Source organism: Raphanus sativus, chromosome 8 (genome assembly GCF_000801105.2).
Source record: "Raphanus sativus cultivar WK10039 chromosome 8, ASM80110v3, whole genome shotgun sequence".
Taxonomy (NCBI): domain Eukaryota; kingdom Viridiplantae; phylum Streptophyta; class Magnoliopsida; order Brassicales; family Brassicaceae; genus Raphanus; species Raphanus sativus.
The window spans coordinates 15,906,225-15,921,729 of NC_079518.1; the positions used below are offsets into that span (position 1 = coordinate 15,906,225).

General features: G+C 31.6%; 3 protein-coding genes across 3 annotated transcripts; 1 reads left to right on the forward strand and 2 right to left on the reverse strand.

The window, feature by feature from the left end:
- The first annotated feature begins 409 nt into the window (after nt 1-409).
- Nucleotides 410-2,793, forward strand: LOC108821946 (GDSL esterase/lipase At5g33370). The gene is made up of 5 exons (XM_018594943.2): nt 410-753; nt 856-983; nt 1,087-1,329; nt 1,462-1,714; nt 2,297-2,793. The coding sequence occupies exons 1-5, from the start codon at nt 513-515 to the stop codon at nt 2,527-2,529; spliced, it is 1,098 nt and encodes a 365-aa protein (XP_018450445.1). The 5' UTR covers nt 410-512; the 3' UTR covers nt 2,530-2,793.
- Nucleotides 2,794-5,943: 3,150 nt separating this feature from the next.
- Nucleotides 5,944-7,370, reverse strand: LOC130498366 (putative oxidoreductase TDA3). The gene is made up of 2 exons (XM_056991678.1): nt 6,468-7,370; nt 5,944-6,402 (listed from the first exon to the last, which is right to left on the reverse strand). The coding sequence occupies exons 1-2, from the start codon at nt 7,333-7,335 to the stop codon at nt 6,032-6,034; spliced, it is 1,239 nt and encodes a 412-aa protein (XP_056847658.1). The 5' UTR covers nt 7,336-7,370; the 3' UTR covers nt 5,944-6,031.
- A 2,572-nt stretch (nt 7,371-9,942) lies between these two features.
- LOC108821671 (aspartic proteinase CDR1-like) lies at nt 9,943-11,358 on the reverse strand. Its single transcript, XM_018594663.2, has one exon. The coding sequence runs from the start codon at nt 11,335-11,337 to the stop codon at nt 10,021-10,023; it is 1,317 nt and encodes a 438-aa protein (XP_018450165.1). The 5' UTR covers nt 11,338-11,358; the 3' UTR covers nt 9,943-10,020.
- Between the last annotated feature and the right edge of the window lie 4,147 nt (nt 11,359-15,505).

Here is a 15,505-nt window from a genome sequence, read left to right on the forward strand (position 1 = left end):
AGGTTTCTTCGTGAACTTTATTTTTCCTAACTTGTAGTTTAGCATGTAAAGGGTATAATAACATGATACAAAGAAGACGCATTTTTTTTATTGCTAATAGAGTTGCTAGAATACATGCAAAGAAGATAATTTGTCCATCGTATTAATCTAAGATGAATATACATACACTTACGGGACTCGGATTCCAAGAGTTTGATGATTCGGATTTTTAAATTTGGATTTTTAAAGGTTTTTACCATCTTTACCGGCAGATATTCATTCCCAACCAAAATGACAACTCTAGTACATTTTGGTTGTCTCCATTTAAAATCTAACACCAATTGGTAAAAGCTGGTGAAGACCTCCATTAATGCCTCCTTTTTCTCTCCACTACTTTCAACATGTGCACGTATATATACACACATAAGAATCTTGTACCCTTACTCATCCCATCTCCAAGCAAGCACCTAAACAGAGTTCACAGCCTCATATACATACAGATTATACAATTCTTTAGCCGTTTGAGTACAACAATGACGAACTCGGTGGCTAATGTTGCACTACTAGGGGTTTGCCTGCAAATGATGAGCTTACTTGTGCTGCAAGCCAACGCCAGGGCTTTCCTAGTGTTTGGAGATTCCCTCGTAGACAATGGTAACAATGACTTTCTAGTGACCACTGCTCGTGCCGATAACTACCCTTACGGTATCGACTTCCCAACTCACCTTCCCACCGGCAGATTCTCCAATGGTCTTAACATTCCAGATCTCATCAGTAAGCTTTCTTAGCCTTTTTTTTTTTGTAAAAGGCTTTCTTAGCCTTAACAATTCAAATATTACCACAAATAAAATAGTAATAATATGATGATCTTTATAGGTGAGCATTTGGGTCAAGCTTCTCCATTGCCTTACCTGAGTCCTATGCTCAAGAAAGACAAGCTCCTGATTGGCGCCAACTTTGCTTCCGCTGGTATTGGAATCCTTAACGACACCGGTATCCAGTTTGTAAGTTATAGTTTTACAAGAGTCCGTTAAGTCGTTAATGTATTCAATCAGGTAAGCTAAGGTAGTTTTTGATAATGAGGGGTGTTTTGGTATTTTCTCGCAGCTGAACATAATTCGGATCACGAAGCAGTTGGAGTACTTCGAGCAGTACAAAGTAAGGGTGAGTGGATTGGTCGGAGAAGAAGAGATGGAGCGGCTCGTTAACGGAGCACTGGTTCTAATAACACTAGGAGGCAACGATTTCGTCAACAACTACTACTTGGTCCCTTTCTCCGCAAGATCTCGTCAATTCTCTCTCCCCGACTACGTTGTCTATGTCGTTTCTGAATATCGCAAAGTCTTACGGGTTTGTTTATTTACATAGAGGCCTAAATCATCCATTAAATTTCTCACCAATTCTAATTCTTGAAAAAAAATCAAATGAAGTTTGAAACTGCATTGCGTTTAATATACAAATTCATAATATTTTTTTTTATAGAAAATGTACGATTTGGGTGCTCGACGTGTCCTGGTGACTGGGACAGGGCCCATGGGTTGCGTCCCGGCCGAGCTGGCTCAACGTAGCCGCAGTGGCGAGTGTTCTACGGAACTACAACGAGCCGCATCGCTATTCAACCCACAGCTTGTTCAGATGATCAACGACCTCAACAATGAAGTTGGATCTTCGGCCTTCATTGCCGCTAATACTCAACAAATGCACATGGACTTTATCAGCGACCCACAAGCATATGGTATATGTCGTTTTTTGACTAATTTAATTTGTCCTTAATAACATTTTAGAAAGCAGGTTATTATTTGACGTTTAAAAATCGGTTTAAGGGTGAGATTTAGATGTGTTGGTACTGTTTTATCGTTTTTTGGTTTTGGAAACATTAAAAAAAGGTTTTGGAAACATATATCGAACAAGAACATATATTTTTGTATATATAAAATAGGGGAAAAGTTTTCGTTAAGTTTATTTTTCTAGGTATTGAATTTTAAAATTAATTAAAACAGAAAATAAATTTTAGTTTTTTTGTAAAAAAATAATTTTAGTTAATATCATTTATTATAATTTTTCCAAAAATATCTTACATTATAATTGTTGTTAAAATAAATCATAATTTTAACACAACTGAATATTTCTCAAAGAACGTTTGTATTTTATATTTCGTTGGCAATCTGTAAATTCAAATGCTGATTGCTTAGCCAGTAGTGATAAGATTTGTTGTTGTAACTTGTGTGGGATCCACTCTTTTAATTTCATAAATTTTGTTAAGTGTATTTTTAGTGATGTATAATTAAGTTCGGTTTTGGTTTGGTATTTAATGCAGGATTCGTAACGTCGAAGGTGGCGTGTTGTGGACAAGGACCGTATAATGGGATAGGACTATGCACAGCGTTATCAAATCTCTGCCCAAACAGAGATCTCTTCGCCTTTTGGGATCCTTTTCATCCATCAGAGAAAGCTAGTAGAATCATTGCTCAACAAATCCTCAACGGTTCTCCCGAGTACATGCATCCCATGAACCTCAGCACTATCCTCACCCTTGATTCCACAACTTAATCTTCTGTTCATCTCTCCAAATTCCCACTCTATGTTCTCTTTTAATTGTTTGATTTTCTCTTTAATTATGTATTCGACATGGCTGCTTTAAATAGTTTCCATGAGTTATGTTGTGTGTTTTGTCTTCTTTATCAATAATTGAATCGCCAATTGTTACTTCAGAAGTAATATCTGTTTTCTAGCATTCTTTCCAATGTTCATTTCCATCTTTTCATTTTTATTTGTAATCAAATTAAATGGTAACAGATATTTTCTTTTCTTTCTTTTAAACAATCAAACTAATTAATCAAATAATAAAAAGTTCATTTATAGGTATGTTTGAGATAGTAGAAAATCTAAGAGCATCTTATCTTATCTTTTTTTTTTTTTTTTTGTGATGATCTATCAAGACAGTCTGGAGAAAGATTGTAGAAAATATCACAATTTCTCTGCAAACTTGCAAAGAGATTTTGAAATGTTCTGTAGAGACTATTTCCACACTTGTCCATTTTCTATTGACTCAATTAGATTTACAAAATGAAAATTTATTATGTCACTTGAAAATGAAAATATCAATAAAGTCAGTGTAAAGACTATGTGACTATGTGAGAGATATGGGTTGCTGGTAATTTAACTCAAATGAATGGATAACAGTTGCTTCGCCTAAATAACAAGCAAAAGCCAGAGCCAACTTAACTCAAATGTCAAAATGGAAGCGTCCACATGAACTACATCAAGTGTAACTATGATTGTCGTTTTATGGGAATGAATACTGAATCAGAAGCTGCTTGGATCTTTAGAGATCATAATGGAACATATTCTAAAGCTGCTAAAGGCCTGCCGGGGCTCGATTTGTACATCTTCTTTAGACGCTGAACTACAAGCTCTCTTAATGACAGTACACCACGCATGGTCCAAAGGATACCGCAATGTTATATTTGAAGGTGATAACAGTGAAGTTCCTCAACTTACCAAAGGCTGTCAGAAGAATTTCAAGTTACATAATTGGATATGCGAGATCAAGAAGTAGATAGCTAAGTTGGAAATCTTCGGCATTACATGGACCAGTCGACATCCAAATAAGGCGGGTGACTAATAATTCTTCTTTTATTATTTTAGTTAAAATAATTCAATTAAATAATTAATTAAATTGGTAAAAATCTATTTGTTAATTAACCTAATAAACCATTGAATTTAAATACAATTATAGTCATTTAAATATCAACAAACGTTTGAAAATTTGTTGGGAATAATTCTCAACAAACATTTTTACGAGGAATATTATTTGTCTAGAAATGTTTTGACGGAATCTTTACAAAAAGTTATGTTAATGACAAAAATTTCCGACGGATAATCATCCTGAAGGATTTATGAAGATTTTTTTTTCCGACAAGATAGATAGACCCAGCAAAATCTTAAGGTATAACTTATTTTCTTGTACTGTTTATGTTACTTTCATAAAATTACTTTAACCAAATGGTTAATATGTCCTCAAACGAATTAACGGTGGACTAATTTCTGATATGGTCAATATAGATTCAAACGCTTAGAAAGTTCATATGGATTTTTTAATAATAATCGGATTGAAGTCGTATTACGGATATCTTGTTTGACCGTATAAAGCACAATGAAAATTGTTAAGGTTGTAGAAAAAAAATTTCTACCAACATCCATCTGATTTGTACATCGATAATATCAACCTTTTAGAGTTTTAGTACACGAGCAAGAACATATGTGGGATAATGTAACAGCCGCCACTTAACAAGTAATACAAGACCAAAATTTTAACTAAATTGTAACTAAAATGTAACCCCACCATTTTCACTGAATAAATTGAATAAATTTTTGTTTTGTGTATCTTTGACATATTTTTTTTTGTGATTAGATTAGTAGAGGCTTGTGATAGTTGTAGGGTGTTCCTGTGTTGTGACACCATGAATGCATTCTCCTTGGTAACTTAAGTTACCCAGCCTATATCATCTTTCTCTTTATCTTTGCATGTGTGAGGTAGATGAGTAATATTGTTGTACGAGTTGGTGTGGTATTTCGGGCGTTACTCTTTCTATTTTCTTAAGTTTTCAGTTGGTTTTGCTTGTTTACAAGTCAAAGTTGTTCTTTCGGATTTCAAAGTTCAATTTCAGTTTATATAAGATATTCTAACTTAGGAGTTCAAAATCAATTATTAAAGGTATTTCAAAAATGTAAGGATTACTTGAGTGGAAACGTAAGTCTGTGTCATTATGTCCTTGGCAAGCAAGGGTGAGAATTTTATGTGTCATTATTGTTAAAATAATATTTTTAATATCTCTTAAAAATAAGCAGTAAAAAAATTGTGAATGTATTTTATAAGTTATATTATATCAGTAAAATATAATATATATATATTTTTTCTATAATTGAAAGATATTATAATCAACAAAATATATGATAAATAAATAAAAGTAATTATAAACTATTTTAGTCAATTAAACATATATCAGTTTATGTTACTTAATTATTTTATGTAATTATCTAAGAAATTAGATAGATGTATAAAAAATATTTCTATTACTTTGAAAATATATATTTTGTATTGTGTAAAATTATGTTTTAAAATAAATAATATTTTTTTCATAATATCAAGATTATTGTGAATTTTTTTTATGAAATTACATTATATAAAAATATATAGATTTTTTATCTATGAAACAATAGATATAAAGGAAGTATTTTATTGACAAAAAACAGGAAGTATTTTATTAGTTCGAAAGTATATTTTATGTTATTTAAAATATTTTTAAAAATAGAATATTACTATCTTGTAAATTTTCCTTTTTAATGAAATCATATTTTATATACATATATTTTCGTTTTTAAATTTGCTTTTCAAAGTTTATAAATGTTTCTTTTTTAATATATACGTTATATGAAAAATTTTGAAAATGAAACTAATAAAAATCAATAATAGTATTTAATGTAATATTTTCAATTCATTAAAAATATTAGTGTAATCAATTATTGTGAGTGTTAACGTGAGATCGACACATAATAAACTGAGATCGACACATAATAAACTGATTTCTCAAATAATATTTTAGAGATATTGAAAAAAAGTGGCTTTAGAGACTTTCTAATCGCACGAAGCTTTTAAAGCCTTAACCCCAATCGGACCCTAATTAGATTGGTAATGACCCTTAACGGGTAAGCAAATAGTAATGTGTAGTGAAGCCCATCACAAACTGAAATTCTATAAAGCTTTATGTTCATTCAGTTAATCCAATTGTTGGAAACATGATTCTCTCTTTTCTTCCTTTTTGATTAAACTTTAAACTATTTCACTAATCCAATTAATTCTATAATATTTTAAAACATTTAACTAATCCAGTTAATTAGTATATGATATTTTAGCTTGAATGTTACGACAGGCAACCCAGTGAAATACCGTATCGAGCTGTATTTTCACTCTTTCTAAAGCCTTTTGGATTAAATATTAAACGTTTACACACGAGGTATTAAGCATAAAAAGTTTACTAAACCCTTCAATTTATCTTGGTTTGCTAAACCGGGAAGGACAAAACCGGCGAAGATCAACACTAGTGGCCACACCGTCTACAATCAGCTCAGCTAATGCAAAGCCAGTGGCTGGACCATTCAGGATCCCCCAGCAACTATGTCCTGTGGCTACATAACAACCGTTGATACCTGGAATCTCTCCGATAACAGGGACTCCATCTTCAGTGGTGGGCAAGAAACAAGCTTGCTCTGCCTTCACTTGAGCGTTTTCTTCATTTAGATAGCTCGAAACTGTTTTAGCTACTCTTTTGAGAACCTCTATGGATTCAGGATTGCTAGTCACCTGATCTGGATCATCAGGTACTTCTTCTTGTGACGACATTCCACATATGTACACTTCACCTGTCAAAACAAACCATTCACTTGTCATCTGATCTTCAAATCCAGACAAAAGAACCGAACTCTACCTGTGGGACGAGGGTACACTTCAGGGTCCAAAGCTCGACCACCGTTGGAAGGATGATAAGTTAAGAAAAGAGCATGAGGTGTTACAGCGTTCGGCTCTTTCGGTTCAAGAACTATGCTATGAGCTTTCGTACCGTACACCCTAAACACCGAAGACAACATCTCCAACTTACCAGACCACGGTCCCATCGCGAGAACCACCGCGTCAGCCTCGATAACTCGCCCACCTTCGAGCACGACCGAGTCAACTCGCCCTTGCCCCACCCTCACCTCTTCGAACTTCCCGATCACAACCTCGACACCGTACTTCTCCGCCGCCGTCGACAGCAGCTTCCTCGTGAAGAGCTGTGGATGCACCTGCGCCGTCGTCTCCGTCGTGCCAATCGTAGATGGGCTTTTAACCGGGCCGTTGACCCAATCCGGTAAACCCAAACCTCCCGACACAGGCTTTGATTCCGTTACGGTGACGCTGAGAGTCGTTAGAGGTCTGTATCCATACGATTCGACGCCGTTTAGCTCCTCCGCGAGGGATCGATGGAGGTCGAAGCTCGCGCGTGCTAAGGACCCGACCGGACTTCCGTCGCACCAGTCGAAAGCGAGAAATCCTCCGGCTTTACCGGAGGCGGCGCACGCCACGGCGGATTTTTCGACGAGGGTGACGGAGATTCCTTTCTTGGCGAGGAAATACGCCGTGCAGACGCCGATGACGCCTCCGCCGCATACGACGACTCGCTTCGAGGCTTCTCCGTTCTTCGCCATTGGTTTTGATGGGTTGGAGCAGATCGTGACCGTTCGCGTGTGGGTCAATCTCAGTCGTCTGGATAATAACGCCGATGAGGATGAGATCACCGTCATATTAGCAGCGGCCATATGAGGTTGATCAAGTCCACACGTCGACTGGTGAGAAAACTACTTAATGGGCCTATATTTATATTGGGCCGATTAACATAAAAAAATTCTCATGCAAAATAATAAGAAAACATTATAGAGTGTAACAAAATAAGGTGTCTGTGTGTGTGTATTACTTGGTGGGATTTTATTTGAGATGATTACGAGAACATCTCTAATATCTCTAACCTTTGAGAATATTTTCCAAAAAAAAATTTCAAATCACATAGAATGATCGGGAAGATTTTAAAAAAATATTAGAGCTAGATTATATAATTAGTTCAATATTAAATTCAAGCGGAATTAAGAAAAAAATATGAAAATTTGGTGACTGTAATTATGTATCATATATTTCACCACTAATCGAAATAAAAATCAAAAAATAAATCCTCACTGAATTATGATTGTGATTGTGTATTTGAAAGGCATATACATGTGGTTTTTGGTGTACAGAGAGACAGAAGACCACCAAGATATTGACGTGGAGAAATGCTGAATAAGTCCGCAAGAATAGTTGATCACAAAATAAATATAACTAATAGATTAAACGTGGATCTTCTATGAATGACATATTTTGTAAATAGTCTAGCAGGGAAAAGAGAATTTTGTATTGAACCAGAAAAGGATTTTAAGACTGCCACATAAGGGTGGTGGGTGGTATGACTGTAAATATGTTACTCTTTTAAGGTAAAACTAGATTTTGATCCGCGCTTCGAAAGCGCGGATATTATTTTTCATTTTTATGAAATATATTATTTGTTTGTAATTATTGAATGTATTTATCTTAGTAAAAAATTCTTTATAATAAATTCAACATATAAAATGTCTCTGGTAAACTATGTGTTTCTCTAGCTTTGTTTTATTCCCTTTCCAATCAACATATTTATTTGGTTTGTTGTTAAAATAAATGATTTTAGAACGCAATTGAGCAATACTTTTACATTGATATTTTATTTAAACAATATGACATATTTCTATATTAATTAAATATTTACATTGTAATTTAAATTTGTATACAGATCAACATATTTGTGTAGTTTGTTGTTAAAAGAAATGATTTTGAATCCAAATGTACAGTACTTTTATATTGATTTTTTTCAGTTCATATAATTTTTAATATATTTATTTCAACTGAACCAACTAATATTTTGTTAAATTGGCCCCTTAAATATATTTTTATAAATCGATATTTATTTTTCATAATTAGTGTTATATATTTTAGATGTATCATAATATAACTAACTATATTCAAAAGATCTGGACCGAATCAGGTTATATGACTATTTTTTTTACAAATATCCGAACCCATTTTAGATACATTGATTATTTAGATATTTTTAGGTTCCTATACATCAGAACCGAATTCATTCAGATCCAGAATGACCCAACTCAAAATACACACACAAGTTTATAATATTCAAGCGGAACTTGGTTTCAAAAAAAATACCCGAAAAGAAAAACATGTACCTAAATGGACAGATAATGTTCATGTCTAACTGATTTTATAAATTAATAAAAAACTCTTTTATGTGTTTGGCTAAATTTAATGAAATAGAAAGAATTTTTTATACATCGATATTTATTTTTCATAATTAGTGTTATATATTTTAGGTGTATCATAATATAAATAATGACATTAAAAAGACCTGAACCGAATAAAGTTATATGGCTATTTTTGTTACAAATATCCGGACCCGTTTTAGATAAATTGGTTATTTAGATATTTTTAGGTTCCTATACATCAGAACTAAATTCATCCAAATCCAGAATGACCCAACTCAGAATCCACACATAAGTTTATAATATTCAAATGGGACTTGATTTCAAAACAAAAAAAATGATACCCGAAAGGAACAACATGTATCTAAATGGATAGATAATGTTCATGTTTAACTGATTTCATAAATTAATAAAAAAACACTTTCTATGTGTTTGGCTAAACTAAGTGAAATAGAAAAAAAAAATTTATCAAGTAAAATAATTACATGGAGTGAAAAATTAAGTGGCAATTATTTTGATTTAAGTTATTATTTTATTCACAAAACATATCTTTGAACTATGTTTTTGGGTACGTAATTTTCCATCGATTGAAACTAAAATAAAAATATTTTAGTAAAATAAACTAAACCAAACGTTTAATCATATGTAAAACCTAATTATTTAACATTTTTTATTTTATTTGTACAAAGTTAATATTGATTAATTAATTAATAAAAATATGCACTATTATTATTATGGTAATATAATTCATGATGTAAGTTATTATTAAAGTAATATAATTAATTAAATTGTTAAACTAACTGAAATATAGAAACACAATTAATAGATACTACTATTCATGTATCCAAACAAATTTTATTAAGCCTACTATTCAAGTTTCCAAACACTCCAATTTTTTTTAATCTTTCTATTCAAGTATCCAAACACTCCAATTTTGTACTTGAGTTTTAATAAGATAGATGTTTCTGTAATAATAAAGAAGGGATACCCAATTAAGAAGAGATCCCACCTAAAATATTATGTCAAATGATAAAACAAATGAAGGATTCTACATGATCATAATTATGAAATGGGAAATTTAAAAGAACGAATGTTGGCCTAAAATGAATCCAGCCATTATTATTATAATAAGAAATAGGATATAATTTGAACAATAGAAACAACCAGCTACATCTTTGAACAATCAGCAGGCTTAAATGAGACCGTTTTAGAAACGGTGTCGTAACCAATAAGGAAGTTCATCTGTGATAAATTCCCGTAGATGGCCAAATCGTCGTTCCCACTGAAGGCGAAGCAAATCAAATCGTCAGAGAGTTGTACAAAGGCATTGGAGGAGTCTAACGTCACATCTGCTCCATCGAAATGCATAGTAATAACAGGGACTGTCAGCTTAGCGGTTGTGCTGTAACACAGACTCAACACGTTTTGTGGATCGTTTACTCTCTCGGCATTGATTGAGGACGCAACAGCATCTTCGAGCTCGGAGTAAAATTCGGTTGGTACCATGGTCAGAGTTGTGCCAGAATCGATGATGATGTTCCCCTTTCCGCTGCTTCCATCAGAATCTGATGCTGCTGGGAATTTGATATTCTTGGTGCCCACGCTAACGGATTCTAGGGTTAGGTAATAGAAGGTCGCTTGCGATTTTGTGATCAGTGGAGTTGAGACAGCTCCATTTCCCGACACAACTGCGTTGGTTCCGAAGTTGATCTTGCTAGTTGTATCATTTGAAGATAGAGGGACCAAGCAGTAGGAGAATTTGCCATCGATTGAATCTCCGAGTTGCGAGATGAGCGAAACCGAACCGCCACCAAGTCCAACGATTCCGGAGCCCTTCTTGTTAAATGTTCCAGCGTTATTGTGACCACATCCAATGACGATGTTGTTGAGCTGAACGGGGCGGTTATCAGTCGAGCCAAGCGTCAAGGTGTCGGCGGCAACATCACCCTTTGTGAAAGACTTATCCCCGTAAGACAGAGTGTAAGAGCAAGTGTTTTCTGTCGAACATGTGGCTTGGCTCTCAAGGGAAGTACATGGTTTTGAGGAGCAAGAAACGTCTTTGAATGTAGAAGACGCTTTAGGGTCAAAGAGAGGAGCATCCTGAGCGTAACAGTTATCGCATGGCTTGCACTGAGTCCATATGAGATCGCTTCCCGTGTCAGCGATTGCCATGATCGGGAACGGAGGAGTCCCCAGCGATATATTCATGAGATAAGTACCACTCTCTGAGGTAATCTCAGTTTGAGGTGAGTTAACTGATGCATCTTTGCCGTTGAAGTGGACAACACGGTTTACGGATCGGTGAACCGCGTTTCTTAGACGCTGAGCGGAGGTTTCTGTCGGATTGTAGAAAGGCGATTTAGGAGAATCGCGGTGGATTAGATCCACGGTGAAGCCAAGTTTTGTATGAGTGTTTGCGTTTGAGAAAAAGGGGGAAGAGAGCAATGATAGAGTCAAGAGAACTGAAAAGAATATAGAGGCCATCGTCTTTTTATTTGAAGTGATGATGAGTTCTTTTTTATCCTTTAGCAGTCTTATGTGTTTGTATTTATAAGGTTTGCGGGATAGGGGTAAATTAATGTCGAGATTTTTTGAAAAGATTTGATATAATCTACAAGATTCATTTCCCATTTAGGCCGTTATATATAAGGCAATGAGGAAATAGATTCAAAGAGATAAACACAAATACTTGAACCAAAGACTAAGAGGATGATTGGAGAGAGCTGTGGATGCTGTGCACAGCCTTATTTCTTTCCACAGCACTAAAACTAAAGCTATCAAGCTGTCATTTAGTTTTTAAAACCTACAGCCATAATAAACTCTCTGACTCTCTCCAATATACGTCTTTGCACAGCAATATTTCTAGAGCACTAGTTTAAGTGCTTTGAGAATTATTTCTTTTTTCTTTTGACAAATATTTTGCTATCTACTAAATATATTTACAGTATATGTATATAAATGACTAAAATATTATAATTGTTATGTAAAGATTACATATAGCATATAAATATAAATATAATTATAAATTTCATATTTAATAAGTATATATCATATATGAATTATATATTTTCACAAAAATTCTTTAATAATTATACAATAATAATTTTCCATTAATTTTAATTAATTTAATCATTTACATATAACAGAATTTTAATTCATCAAATTTTTATAATTATATTAAAAAATCTACAACTTAAATTATACATTAAAAAATTTAAATCTATAACACAAAACCTACAGCTTAGATCCTACAGCAAAAAAATTAAAGCTACAACACAGAAACCTACAGCTTAGATTCTACAGCCTAATATCTAAAGCTACAGCCGTAACCAATCAGACCCTAAGTAGAAACTCTTTAGACGAGATTTTCTCATTTTAAGACACATATTTTATTTTATTTTATCTTTCATTCATTACCAAGAGTGTACCATTCATCTCATATAGACTTGTTTCGTGTATCTTTTATTCTGTGTTTTTCTTTAAATGCTAACATATATTAATTCCTCCTTTTTAGATCCTAAATTATTCTTCAAAACACTTTTTAGACGGAACTTTTCATACATTTGTGATTAGCAAAACACTCAACATTTTAAGTGTTCTCTTTTGGATTCATGGACCATTTCACCTAGTATTCATTTAAATTTTCATATAAAATATTCAAAATAACCACTGAACATATAAATAAACAAATCAATAAAACAGTCAACATTTTAAGTGTTTCATGTACCAGTTCACCTAGTATGATTTTTCAATTTTTCATATTTAATATTCAAAATTTTAATTCAAATAGATTTTATCGAAAAAATATCGAAATAAATAAAATATTAATTATCCGTATCTTGCAATTTACTTAAGAAGCACACATTTTTTGAATTAATTTTATTTTGAAAGCAATCGGTTATTATCTTTCCATTAATTAAAAACAATACATCAAATATACAATCTATCACAAGTTAACTAGCCAAAAGAGAAGTCAAGATACATTTTTACTCATGCATCATGAGTTAATAATCTATTATTATCAGTATCTTTCAATTTACTTATGAAGCACACATTTTTGAATTAATTTTATTTTTGAAATCAATTGGTTATTATCTTTCCATGATTAAAAACAATACATTAAGGTCTGATTGTTTTTTCGCTACCAGCCGTAAACGCAGTTTTTATGGTTGGTAACGGTCGACAGTATTTCAAAATAATCATATAAACCGTTACAAATCGCTTTAAACCGCTCCAAACTTCTTAAAATAAAAAACTGGTTTCAGTTAGCATTTGCGGTTGCGAGCGGTTGCGGGTGGATAAAAAATATAAAATTATTTTTCTAAAGTATTATAAATTTAAAATCTAAAAATAAAAATAAAAATATTATAAATAAAAATATATATGCATTTTATATATTAATTTAAATCAGAAACACTATTATAATTTGTTTTATAAAAACTTTAAACTAGCTATTCATTAGAATTTTTTTTTTAAAAAATACATACATATATAAAAATATACATATATAAAATGAAACAAAATATTTTTTAAAAAATTAGTATAAATCTTCAAAAACGACACTACTACTCCGCCGATTGACACTATTCACAGGCAATCACCGACGACACTCTATGAAAAGCACCGATCGATGCCAACCCGCGAGTTAACAACATGGTTGCACCACTGATATTGACCCGAGATGAGAATGGAGACATGCGTGACCAAGAGGGCCCTATGTGGTGCACGGTGCATGGAAAAAAAAGGATGGTAAGATGATGCTTGAGTAGTTGGTTTCAGCTCGTTAAGAGACACAAATTTAAATTCCTTTGTTTGTGTTCTAAAATATGTTGTTTTGAACTTTGTTTGTGTGTTTAAAAAATCTTGCTTTGACATTGTCGCATATGTAGAATTGGATAAATTGGTTTCGTCTTGTAGAACTAGGTGAAAATATATTTCATTTAATTATAACTAAGACTACTTATATATACAAGTTCATATCATATTTGAAAAAATAGATAAAACTGGTTTTTTTGTTTGGTACAATTGCGTATTGTATTTGTATAACTTGGTAAAAGTTGATTTCCCTGTGGCATAGCTTTGAACGGTTCATTTTTAGAAAGCTTATTTTGTAGTTGTACATATGAAATAGATACCCAGATGAGTTCTATTCTATGGTATTTTGGATTTTAACTAAACAAAGTCAAAGTGAGTGAATACCAACAAAACTCAAAACAAAAAATCAAAAACCCAAAAAACAAACTTAGCAAACCCAAACTCAGTCCCAAGAAAATACTCAAAGATTCTAATGAAAACCTAAAATAAATATATATTTCTTATATATTAAAAAGAAGCATTACAACATTTGGGATAGTCATGTGTCATCACTAGAATGATTCTTAAAATTCTTAGAAAAATAGGTTGGTCCATCTAAATATATAATAAAGTTTTTATTAAACTAATCATAAATTAATTATTAATGCTTTTCATTCATTCCTTAAATAAAAATACAGAATTTCCTAATGTAACCAAAGTATATATGTCAATTAATGATTTGAATAATAAAGATTTGATAAAAATTAGTGTGTCTTCTATCATTTTTATTTAAAATTTAACTTATCAAAATAAATAAAACAATCACATTAACCATATAACAAATTTTATATATTTTCGTATATGTCATATTTTGAATTTAAAAATGAATATTTAAATTACTAAAAACTGTTGTAAGTATCTTAGTGAAATTTTTGTGATCCATGGTTTAAAATTTTTGTTATGACAAGATATAAATAATTACAAAATAATATAAGTAAGAAGTCTCATTTATATTATATATATATATATATATATATATATATCAATATCATTTAAATTAAAATATATAGCATAAAATACATAAATATTTTCATTTCAAAATTTGCTCTGAACAATTTTTTTTGATAAAATCTTTGAATAAATAGTGACAGCTTAATATTTAAATTTGAATTTTTCAAAGAAATTATAATTACTAAAAATATTAAACATCTGACAATAAAAAAAATTGTTATCAGTGATTTGAAGTTTTTGTTATAAAAGATACAAATAATCAAAAAAATTGTAAGAATTATTTAATAAATATTAATATTAAAAATATACTATATGTCTATTCTATATCATTTAAATGTAATTATTTACCATATAAAGTAGAAAATTTTTTTGTTTGGATTAATAACATTTATTTATGTCTCCGCACCAATTTAATTATATACATTATAGTTACTGAATTTTTAAATATTTAATATCTGCTTATTATTTTATAATATGTAAAAAATATATATATATATATATATAACGTAAAAATGATTTATATATAATGTTTATTTCGCGCAAGGCGCGGATCTTAACCTAGTATTACATAAAGAATTAACTCAGTATTCAGTTTTGGTATATGGTCAAATATTAAGCTTGTACTGTTTTGACAATTACATTTGAAGTTTAAGTTTTTTTCTGAAGTTTAAACAATGTTTATTTATTTTTGAAGCTTGAATAATATTTCCTAAGTTATTGAGTTACAAGTTGCTATTTTTTACTTGTTATTCTCTTCTCTTCACGACAATCATGCTACCAAGACTTTGTTTTTGCAAATTGTTTCGACTTGCCTAGTTTATCAATTAATTTTGTAATTTCAAATCAC